Here is a 12,528-nt window from a genome sequence, read left to right as displayed (position 1 = left end):
AAAGTTTGTGGCAGAATGAAAAGCACAGAAATAACATTAACATAAACAGAATTTTTAGAAGTGTGATTATGTTGAAGCTCAAATTTTTTCTATGGAGGAAACAAAGTTTTATAAAATTGTTATTTGATCAGATATTTAGTAAAAAATGTTTTAGTGATGAATTTCCTCTTGTGTTTTGTTAACATTATTTAAGCTCTAAGGCAATGAAAAATCAAAAAGCTGTACTGTAAAATGTAATTATTTTCCTTGCTTTCATGACATACAATGTGTTCTGCTTATTTATTTCCAAAGTCAAGAAGAAGAAAGTGAAGATGAAGAAGATACTCAAAGTTCCAAGTCTGAAGAACATCATTTGTACTCTAATCCAATCAAAGAAGAAATGACTGAGTCCAAGTTCTCCAAGTACTCTGAAATGAGTGAGGAAAAACGAGCTAAACTCCGTGAAATTGAGGTTAGTGTTGCATTGAAGTTTAAACTACACTACACTGGCCTTCTTTCACTTTTCCCACCAAACTGTGCTTCCTCTAAGCATCATACCTTGGTCCATACTGTTTCCTCTCTGCCTGGAAACCTTCATACCAGCTGTCTTCCTTCAGGCCTCTTAGTTCAAGCATCCCTTCTGTCTTTCTGTTACGATTTTTACATGTGTTGTGGTGTGTGTGTTTTTTTTTTTTTTTTTTCCCTTGCTTGCTTGTTTAGTGTGTTCCCCACTAGGCTGTGATTTCTGCAAGGGTAAGGGACCATGTCTGTTGTCTGTTCATCATCATATCTCCAGTGCCTGGCACATAGGAGACCCTCTGCAGATACTGATGTAATGAATAGATTATATCTCACATTATGAAATCCATCACATTTTGAGCATAAATAGTATGTAACCAAAAAAGTGAGATATTTTCTGACACGTTCAAGTTATGTATACACGATACTGTAGTAGGCTCATTTTCAGTGTCTGCACGAGTGATGGGGAGAGAGTAGACGCTGATTGGGGCTTAACAATAAGAAGGGGAATAATTTATGCGGGAATGCAAACTCTCAAGACTTCTCTCTCTCCATTCCCTTTTCTATTATAATGCCTTTTTAAAATTACCAAAGGTATTCAGACACCTCAGTGAGGGAAGGGTTCTATAATGGGAGACTTCCTTATTTCTTGCCCCAAGGTGGTGGAACATTTCCCGTAAATGTTAGCAATCGTGTAGCAGTCAGTCCAGAATCTCATAAGTGTACATGAGAGTGAATTTTAATACTCTGTCCATTCATTTAACAGTACTTTATATGCCTACTGGTTGTCATTGCTTTTCCTCTTACTAACTTATAATACCTACCACCTTACTCACTGTTGGGCTGGTACAAGTTCTTGCCCACCTCTTTCTCGATATCACCAAGCCAAAAAGTTAATAGAGAAAACGTTTTGTTTCAACCTTACACAGAGTCAGTATGATGTCAATTTTAAGTAGAGAGGAGGGATTTTCAGTTAGTAAGTTGATTCATTTTTCCTGAGGTATATTCATATACATTCTTTATAAAATTGTAGGGGAATAAGATGTTGTGTTATCAGTGAATGTGCTCACCTGTGGACCTTTTTCAAGCTGCACATGGCCCTTAACTCTCAGAACTTCTGAGTCTTGCTGACTATGTCCTGTCTTACTGAACTCTGCCTTACTGACCTGATGGATCTATTGGAGTAGAAACAAAGATTGAGTTCAATAAAAAATGTATTTTCTTGATAATTGAATTACCCTCTTATAAATGCCGAAACAGACTGTTTCTAAATGTTCTGTTTTCTCATTGACTTGAAAGAAAACCATGTGATACAATTTTTTGTTAATTTGGATGGTTCTAACACTGTATATGTATATACTGATATGTGCTATACATGCATACCCAGAGGTGCACATACCAACACACCTTATATATATACATTTCCCTACTTTGTATGTTCTTTGAGAATCTGGCCTCTCTCTTTGTTAGATACTCAGTGGTGGTTTATCCTGGTCTCATAGTGGCTACCCTGTCACAATTTACTTACCTTTTGGGATTTGGATGTGAACCAAATCCTGATTTTAAAATGTAGATCTTGGCTTTGTTATAGAATTATCTATTCTTCTCCCTTATTTACTCTGAGATTTAGTCACGTGGAATAAAGGTCCACAACTGGTGGCAAATTTGAACTAGAACTCAGGGCTCATGAGCTTTATTCATGTGCGCTCTCTTCTCTGCCCCTAAATTCAAATGTCAGTTTCTAAATTTAGAATTCAGTGAATACCTTTTTATTGGAGAACCCTGAAATAAAGAATGAAGTTCTAATTAGTTTTATTATATACTGTAGTATATATAGTATGTATAATGTATATTGATAGTGTAGTTTTTCTTTCTAAAAGCTCTTTTCTTCCCCACATGTGTCCTAATAAAGATGTCTGTAGCTGAATCTTTTTTACCATGGGATTAATAAAAACCTAAGGATTTGTGTTATAAAATATTGACATTCTCTGCAAAGCACTTAGAAAACATGCAGCCATAAATTACAGTGTTTACTGGAAGCAAGTTCTTAATCTTTCAGATTCTGCTTAGAGCAGTGCCTAGGCTGGCTTTCTCTTTTCTCATTCTGCTGTTGTCTCCGTTTCTATCAATAAGGGTTGGTGGAGTGGAACACTAGGGTCTTCTTTGTTGTTGAAGTAGAAAGATCCCTTTTCTGCCCTCATCCCTGAGGAAAGAGTGAACAGTTGAGGGGAAAGGTGATATACTCGGCACTGTCCCACGGCAGCCAGGGGATAGGTGGCTAACAAGCCATTCCATGGGCTACTGTCTTTTGAGTTGAGACCCTTTGTGACCTGTTTTCTGGGTGCCCTGGACTTGTGCTTGTGCCTGAGTTAGGCCATATCAGCAGGAACTGTAGCTGGGGATTTTATAGTGATCTTCAAAAGGTGCTCTAGGAATGCCTTTCTTTCACCAAAGTAACATTCAGGTCTGTTGTTTGACTCTTGGATGCTTAACTCTTAAACTGATTTACCACAAATTAGAACAGTCATTTTTGTCAAGTCATCTCGTGTGGCTGTGCAGAGAGCACGTGGGCCAATGTCTGATTACTTGAATTCTGCATAGTTGGGCTTGTCTGACAAGTGGCCTTCCGATTAGGGAGTTACACATTGATGTTATATTTTGACTGAGTCCTTAATCAGTTACTGTGTGTTTTTATGTTTTATGTTGCTATACTTATGCTTTTCGTTTTTATACACTTGTTTCAAAGAAGAGAGTTTTTTTTTAAAAGGAGCAAAGCACTCCTTGAGAACCTATAGTGATAAAAAGATTTATTTTAAATATGTGTTATTTCACAGCTCAAAGTTATGAAGTTTCAAGATGAATTGGAATCTGGAAAAAGACCTAAAAAACCAGGCCAGAGCTTTCAGGAACAAGTAGAACACTACAGAGATAAACTTCTTCAACGAGTAAGGAATAAGTATATGCAAAAATATGCATTTTCCAGAGTTATTTGTTTGACTGCCTACAATATTGATATATTGGCATATTTAAGGAAAAGAATATTTCAAATTATATCCGTTGTCTAAATGCTGAATATTGGTAGCTAATTAGGAACATTTGAAACTTGACATTTTACAGTTACTTCAGCGTGGAAAGCAGTCCTAGGGCAACAGCACACTGTTTTATTCCTGATACTACTTGTGGAGCATGAAATCCTGCTAAGAACATACTTTCAGAACTGGAAGATCCTATAGAAAGTCACATTTGTGACAGTGAGACACCAAGAACTCTGAGAAGTAGCACAGAGTCAGAGATGGAGTTAGGGTTTGGGAATTTCATTTAGGGCTCCATTTCCATTGTATCCAAGGAGGGACATTGTATCCAAGTGGTAGAATATCTCATCTGTGAATTCTAAGCTTTTGAGGGACCTCATATTCTTATACATAGAAAAGTGTGTAGGGATATACAGAGAATTTTAGAACAAGGAGGCCTACATGATGATTGTTGAAAGAACCTAGGAATTTTATTGGAACTGCTATTAATTTTTACCTATATCTTGACTGTCATTACAAATAAAAGATTATAGAGAGAAATAGAAACAACTAAAAGGGAGCTTAAAATCATATGAACCTATTAATGATGATGGGAGCACAACAGTATGGTAAAGCAGCTTGTTGCTGTACAGCACTGTGGACTCCGGGTGCCACTGTCTGCTGTGCACTCCCAGGCACGTCACTGAAACCTGCTTTTACTCTGTGAAACTGGGTTGACAAGTCCCAGTTTTGCAGGATTGTGAATTAGATAATAAATAGCTGCATTGCTCTTTATTATTGAATTAAAATGTTTAAAATATCTTGAGTGTTTTAACTGTAGTCTGATTCCTGTGAAAGTATCAATCAGGAAAATGTATCCTACAGATCACCAGAGGAAGTCAGTCTTCTCAGCATCACTTTTAAAATTTGTGCTCAGTATTTTGTATTTGGAAAAAAGATAAATGAGGTTTGTTTGTTTTTTAAAAGATGTTATGTATCTGAACCCCCTGAGTCCCTTTGGAGATGGTGGTAGATGTTTGATCTGCATGGAAGACTACACCTTGAGATGCCCTCTGGGTCTAATGTAGTAATACATGTATTACCATTTTAGTCTCCTTGCATTCCATGGTTGTAATTGGAGGGAAGAATGTATTTTTTGAAGGTACATACTAGGGGTCAGCAGACTACGGCCATCACCTCATTTTTGTAAATAAACTTATTAAAACACAGCCATACCCCTTCACTTATTATCTGTGTATTATCTACTGTGGCTTTTGGACTAAAGTGGTAGAGTAGACCGGTTGTGGCCCACAAAGAAAATATTCACCACCTGGCCCTTATGGAAAACATGTGCCAGCATCTGATGTAGGCTTTTTATCAGATATCAGTTAGCTTTCTTGATGCCTACAAATCATAGAGAAATTTAATTCCTGTTAGTGGAGAGCTAAGTTGGCTTTGTGGGTTCATTGTCTATAGCCACTCCTTTAATTATCAATAGAAATCATAATTTCAAGTGAGAAGTGGCAGTTGTAGCAGTCGGGGATAAGCAAATAAGTTATTGTTTTGGTTTATATAATTATATAGTCATGTAGTCAGTTTGTACTTTTATAAATTAGGATAAATTTCCGATATGATTGGTACTTGTTTCTCACTAATAGTATTTTCTGATGGACGATTATTGTGAATAGCTCTTTCTCCTTTTCAACATATTACTTTGTAAGGGCTTTCCTTTGATTAAATCAACTTGCTGTACCCTTAGAATCACTATTGACAATTTAATTGCAGTCTGAGTTGGAAAGGTCATTGTACTGTTACCTTTTTCCAATTTCTTTTTAAGTGGAGGGACAGCACTCTATAGGTAGTAGCTAAGAGAGCCCTGGCTCTAGAGCTTTGGCTTAAATCCTGACTTCACCATCCTGTATGACCACAGGCGTGGTACTTAGCCTTTCTGAGTTTCATTTTTCATCTCTAGAACGAGGATAATGCTATTCCTAGGCATGTTTTGAAGAATTACATGAAATGGTATATGAAAAATTGTTTATTAATGCTTGGCCTGTGGTAGGCACTCAGAAAATGTTTAGCGGCTGTCACTGGCATCACTATTATTATTCAGTATAAGTAGAACAGTAGAAGAAATGACTGGTTTTCTGGAAGAGTAGCTATTTTTAAAAAATAGTTATACCTTCAATAGTAATTTAAAAAATAGTTAACTAGAAGAGGCAATATTGTTTCATAAATGAGATTAATAACCAGGTTGGTGTTTTTAATGGCTAAATACTTTCTCTTTAAAAAAAAAAAAAAACAGGAGAAAGAGAAAGAATTAGAAAGAGAACGAGAAAGAGATAAGAAGGATAAAGAAAAATTGGAATCTCGATCCAAAGACAAGAAGGAAAAAGATGAGTGTACTCCAACAAGGAAAGAAAGGTATAACATTTCTCATTTAATGCCTATACTGGTTTCAGGATTTGGAATCATGTTTCATTTTGTAATATCTTCATCACTGGTGCCAACAAACTGGAAAAGTATTTTTGTGTGTATGGTAAACATGTTTGGCTTCTGCCTGCAGGAGGCAGAATTCGCTGAGAAATGGGGCAGTCAGTTGGCACTTGGCTTAGTTATCTGGGACATCATCCCTTTACATGGTTCGAATGGTACCTTAGCCTTAGTTCAGTGCAAGAATTCAGTTACCGTATTAGGTATCAAACCTAAGGCTTAAATAACTAAACAACTTGCTAGATCTTACCTGTTGCCTCCAATATAAGCGTTTCTTCTGTGCTGAGGCTGATATCTGTAAACTTGAGTCTCCTGGTCCTGTTTGTAAAGGGAGTTTGTACATAGGCCATAGGGACTTGGTCCTCACTTTAAGTCTTTATTCTAATCAAAATCATTTCTCTTTTAGTTTTTATTTCTTACTTTCACCGTTCCTAGATCTCTGATTAGAAGAGAAAATTACTTCAGTTAACAGAATTGAGGTTTTCCTAATAAAAACCAAGCAAATGCCAAGAAAAAAAATTTGGCTTAGTCTCTCTACATATAGTTACAAATAACCATTATACTAATTGGTTAAATAGTAAATCTATCACTTGTTTTTATTATTATCTTGATATAATTTCAGATTTATAGAAAAGTTGCAAGAATAGTATAAAGAATTCCCAGATACCCTTCACCCACATTCCCCCAATGTTAAAATATTTCTCCTTTTGCTTTATTTTCTTCTTCCTCTTCCTTCCCCCCTCATCCCCAATCATTTAAGAGTAGTGTGCCTACATGATGCCCCATTTTCATACTTAACTACAATAAAAGTTTCAAGGTCAAACAACAACAAGAAGTTTCAAGAGCAGGAAATTAACATTTAAAAAACCACTTGTCTAATCAGAGACCTTGATGAAATTTGGTCCATTGTTCCAATAATCTTTCTTAGAGCAGGAGAAAATCTAATTTAGTTGAATTCAGTTTTTGCCTAGATCAGCCTATCTTTAAGACTTACTTGTTCTTAGTATAAAAGGCTTTGAATGTTGTTGGAAAATAACATTGATAAGGTTAGTGAAAATATAGTGTAAGCTGGTAGGAATTAAAAGCTAATTTAGTAGATGGAAAATGAGTACCTGATCCTTTGCTCACGTATGGAATGTTTTGGGGGCTTTGTTCCATAGGAAAAGGCGACACAGTACGTCCCCTAGCCCATCTCGCAGTAGCAGTGGTAGACGAGTGAAATCCCCATCACCAAAATCGGAGCGATCAGAGCGTTCAGAAAGATCTCATAAAGAGAGCTCACGGTCCAGGTCATCTCACAAAGATTCTCCTAGAGATGTTAGCAAAAAGGCCAAAAGGTAAACGCAAGTCATTTTTTGGTAATATTTGAAATGCCAGTTTCCTTGTCATTCCACCAGCTTTTGAAAATAATTTGGTTGGCAGCCATTTTTTAAAGGATTTTAGAAAACCAAACATATACTTTCATTTTAGAATCTTCCTTCCCATCTCCCCACCCCAGCCTTGTCATGACTAAAGCACAAGAAGGCTTCCAGCAAATAAAGACCAGCCAAGAATTTTAAACATCAGTTTCCTGTGGAGTAGGGATAGCTGCTTTCCTTTCCTTTCTGTTCTTTAGCTTCTATAGAATATTCTTTGATTTTTGTCAAGGCTGAAAGAAAAATACATTCTCCCTCCCCACCCAACAGTAATTTTATTAGCAAGTTCTTAGGTAGAGACTTATGGACACAGATAACATTTCTTCAGTGTTTAATTTAGTGTGTTATATACCTTTCTCCTCCTAGTTCCAGAAAGGTGGTTCAGAAATGTTTTATTTATCTGGTATTTTATAGAAGAATTTTTCTGAGAGCTAAAACTGCTTTTTATCCTAAAACTTTTTTATTGTAACCATTTTTAGTAAAATCGTTATACAACAGATAAGTCTCTTTTTCTAAATGGTGCTTGTGCATATATTTATATACATGTTCATGAAAATTATATATATATATATATATACATATATATATATATAAAATTATTTGTTTTGGTAATTTTCATGAATAGCACTTACAGAGTTATCCTGTCTTAAATGATTCCCTCAAATGATATTGCAGTAGTTGGTTATTTTCCCTTCAAGAAGATAGGCTGCAAAGCTGCTGCGTTTAAAAGTTTGTGAATGATCTTGTATGCCATTTTGAACTTTGGCTTATATAATCTGGGGAGCTTGTTAAAATGAAAATTCCCAGTCCCTGCCTCCTGAGATTTTGATCCAGTAGAGCAGTGGTAAGGCTCAGGAGTCTGTCTTTCTAAGCATGCATACCACCAATGATCACTGATGCGGTGCATAGGAAGTACAAAATGTGTGTGTGTGTGTGTGTGTGTGGCACACGCAAACTTGGAAAGTTTACAACCTTTTTTATTTCAGTAACTTTCATTGTGCTCTCTTAAAGATCACTTTAGATAATTTAAGGATAGTCAGTTTTGATCACATGAGTACTTTGGTTAAATTGTTTTTGTTTGTTTCCTCAGATCTCCATCTGGTTCAAGGACACCTAAAAGGTCTAGGCGATCACGGTCTAGATCCCCTAAAAAATCAGGGAAGAAATCCAGATCCCAGTCCCGATCTCCACACAGGTCTCATAAAAAGTCAAAGAAAAACAAACACTGACATAAATTTTTAAGATGCTGTCACTTATTGGAAATGCGATTTTGTTTTGTGCCTGAAGGGTCTGTTTTTTTAAAAAAAAACAAAAAAACAAAAAATCTAATGAAAGAGCATTCCTGGGGTTTTTCTTTGTTTGTGAATGCATGTGTAAACTCATAAGTAACTGCATCTGTAGACCTGTCATTGTTTTATATTGTATAAATTACTTTCATTGTGGCTGTTTCTCACGGTGAAATTTTTATTGTGCTAATGAGTTTCATCAAAAATGTGTATAATGGATCTGCTGGCAGTAGTAATATTTTGTTTTAGGATGTTGTGACTTAGCAAAAAATAATACAGATGTCTTCCCCCCTTTTGTAGCTTTGACAATTTGAATTAGATTTCAAATAAAATCTGAACAGAAAACTATAACGTTGTTTTTTTGCCCTATCGATGACATCAAGTCCCTTGAAGTCCTACTTAAGTGAGTTTAGCACTTCTGCTGTGTTTCTTATACCTAATGCACTTTACAAGCTCCATTGTTCAGGTAGCTAAAGTTTTATATTTACTAAGATGACTGTCAAAATTTAGGGACCTGAGACTCACATTTGGTAGGTTTGCCAACCAGTTTCTTTGGTAAGGTTCCCTTAAGTAATACTAGTACCCAGAGATCAAAAGACTAGGCAAATGTGGTGTAGTCTTTTGTTAATGCAATGCCTGGTTAAAATATTTTTTTCTTTTTTCAGAGAAGCAATATGGTTTCAATACACTTAACCTGTGTCCTGAGCAACTACTTATTTTCAGGGAAAAATTAAATTTCCATCTTCTGATTTCATCTTCTGTCATTAGAAAAGTATACTTAAAAGAAGTTTTCTAATAATAGTTGGCCATAGAATTTTTTTTTGAAGGTTACCCTTTTACAGCCCTCTGTAGGCTATCTTTCAAACACTGGTATCAGAATATTTCTACAAGGTTCAGTTTTAAAGCACCTTTGTTGGTGTTTTTTTGGTTTCTTTTTAAAGAATTTAGTTTTAGGTTTAGCTTTAAGTAAAATTTAAAAATAAAATAATTTTCAGGAAAATTAACATCCAATGGTTTGTAAATTAAAGGTGCAAAAAGTTGATTTAAACCATTTGCAGAGTTGAAATCTGTAATACAGTGGTAATAAATTGCAGTATGAGGAAGAAATAAGAAAACTTGTGTAATGTTGAATATAATATTGCTATAATGTAATAAAGGGTTATGTAGACTTGAACTGACACTACTACTATTTGTGAATCTTGCTTTCAGTTTTTCATTTAGGCACTTTATACAATGGTTTGATGTGTTTTTCCCCCTCTTAATAGAGTAGAAAACTGTTCTAATAATGGATTGTTTTGAGTTAGCTTGTTTTTTAAAAATATCTTTTCCAGTTGTTTTAGTTAGTCTTGCCTGGTCACAAAATAAAAAAGCTGTACTCATGATTTGAAGAGTAGGAATATCAGCTGAGCAGTGAGGCATGTTATTGCCAAACTGGGCAGACCTACAATAGCTGTAGAAATGAGCCAATCAGATTATTTTACTTAGTGGTTCTTATCAACATGCAATATTGCTTGAAAGTTATTCCCTTGTCATTCACTCTTTTGTTTGTCCGTATTGTTAGGGTGTTAATTACTACATGTTGCTCAGAATAATTAAACATGAACATTTGGTGCTGGTTTTTAAAAACCTACAAATATAGCCATTTTTAAAGAGCATGTTTTTCTCCCCTGTTCATTGCCTGGGAGAATGGAATTTTATATAATACCTTTCTTTGCAGAAATAACAATGTTGAGTTGCTGGTGATTGCGGGCACTCTGTCATTCATTGGTATCTAGTATAGGCTTAGAAATGACTAATCGGGAAATGATTTTGCCAGTCAAGTTGTGCTTCTTTTTCTCTCTTTAAAAAAATATCCTGGAGAAGCAGGAGTGTGTAGAAATTGTTAGGTCAGTTTCGGGTGCTTATATTTAGTATTTTTTTCTACTGCAGTGGGACATAGCAGTTCTTTTAATCTGCATCCAGATATAACGAACATCGTTTATCTATCTTAGAGTGGGTGAGACTGGCTTCCTTTTGGGTGATGGGTGGGGATTGTGTAGGCTTGGTAGAATATGTATTCTGTGAAGTTTGCTAATGTTCGTATTAGATTGTATTGAGTTTTTTTCCCCTGGAATTGCAAATGGTATTGTTAGATAGATTTCCAACTTAATGAGAAGATACCCAGAGTAAGTGTGTTTAATTCTCCATGGATTCTATGAAAGCTTAACGGTCAGAGATTGGTGAATTGTAAGGGAGGAGATATTCTCTACCATATTTTTATAATAGCATGTTATTCCTGTTTCCTGTCTAAAGAACACTTAATTAGATAGCAAAACTTCTACTGGTTGACTAAAATGTTTGTAGGTGTGGCCATCCAGTTATAGGAAATACCCTGTTTCAGCTCTGTGAATAGACAGTTATCCTCCACCACAGCTACATGTAGGAGGAAATCCTCTGTTGGCTACTCTTTTTATAAAGGGCATGGCTTAAACCCTCTAACATGCACAGGGATTCCTTACCAGGTTAATACCACTTAATCTCTCATTCTTAAACAGGTGGGAGAAAGTAAATCATGTTTGTGAATCTTTTTTTTTTGACTGTATTTCCTTATTACTGTTAATAAGCTTATGGGCACCTCTGGACTGCAACATGTTGAGAAGTTAGAGACTAAAGAACTAAAACAAAAAGCCCTGACCCAAAAGATCACTTTTATTTGGCTCAGAGTGTTCTTGGCATTTCTGCTAAAGTTTGCAGAAAGTACCATACACTGACCTAGTTTTTCTTTATTGCAGACCATTCCTGAGACTTTTATCCCAATTAAAGAATCTTAGAGGGAGGAAATACTTGCTTATGACTTTTGCATTTTTTCCCACAAACTTTAATATTCTTGAGCACTTGAAAATATTTTAAAGAAATTCTAATTGTGAGCTAATACAGTTTATTAGAAATATTCTGCACATATTTGCCTCCATTGTGGTATAAGTTCTGAAAAATTACATGGCCATGATAATAGTATATGATTATTAAAAATGAGATGAAATAAGTATTGTCAAAGTGACTTAACCTGTTCTGATGACCACAACGATGTGATTTCTTTAGCAGAGAAAGTTGTTTTTAAAAATAAACAGTACCACTTTTCTAAGAAAATAAGAGCTTCTTTTTGCTTTGTTGTCTTCCTCTTCTATTATATATTAATGGAAAAGCTACAGAAAATTCAGTGCAGGTACTAATGAAGACACTAGTATAAGTTTAAAGGAACATGTGACTGTAAAAACTCATGAAGTGCTTGGTTTCTTCATATTTCACATGCATGTTTTAGAATAGATTTTGGGGAGTATTTAATTCATTTTCCTTTTGGCATTTTTCTTTGTTTTGTTATCAACTTCCCAGGACTTAGATGATACACAAGTACAGACCCCAGGGGATGTGTTGTGATGCCGGACTGAAAGGTGGGAATGCGCTGCTGTCCAGAGTGAGCCATGTTCCAGTGTTGAAAATTCAATGCCTCAGTGTTTATTCAGTACCGCCTCATGGAGCATCAGTGTACACGGATTATATGTATAATTGGTTATTTATACAGTTTTGTAGATCTGTAGATAAATGCCCTCATTCATTTTTATATGTAATTGTGCTTGGAGTATTTTTGTGTTTTATTCTTTGACTTCAACAGGGTCTTGTACGTTATATCTCTGGTGATTTGAAATATCAGGAAAGACAAATTTTCAGAAATGAGAATAATACAGTCGAAATCAGCTTAGCTGAAATATCCTATAGCAAGACAATTTCTTTTGGGTGAACTGATTCCGTAATTTAGTTACTCTTGATGTAAGGATTCAGTTTATTGTG

At 35.4% G+C, this 12,528-nt stretch overlaps 1 protein-coding gene across 4 annotated transcripts in view; it reads left to right on the top strand.

Annotated features, from left to right (window-relative positions):
• U2SURP (U2 snRNP associated SURP domain containing) overlaps positions 1–12,303 on the top strand; it is a 63,236-nt gene extending 50,933 nt beyond the window's left edge. For all 4 annotated transcript variants that reach the window (XM_059063796.2, XM_059063793.2, XM_067033617.1 and 1 more), the window contains 5 exons: positions 292–451; positions 3,333–3,443; positions 5,815–5,933; positions 7,163–7,339; positions 8,508–12,303. In XM_059063796.2, coding sequence (XP_058919779.1) covers positions 292–451; positions 3,333–3,443; positions 5,815–5,933; positions 7,163–7,339; positions 8,508–8,646 — 706 coding nt within the window. In that variant the 3' untranslated portion in view covers positions 8,647–12,303. The remainder of the gene's footprint in view (positions 1–291; positions 452–3,332; positions 3,444–5,814; positions 5,934–7,162; positions 7,340–8,507) is intronic.
• Positions 12,304–12,528: the final 225 nt, after the last annotated feature.

This window comes from Kogia breviceps, chromosome 5 (assembly GCF_026419965.1).
Source record: "Kogia breviceps isolate mKogBre1 chromosome 5, mKogBre1 haplotype 1, whole genome shotgun sequence".
Lineage (NCBI taxonomy): Eukaryota > Metazoa > Chordata > Mammalia > Artiodactyla > Physeteridae > Kogia > Kogia breviceps.
Note: the sequence above shows the minus strand (reverse complement) of the source record. Positions and strands in the feature narration are given on the sequence as shown.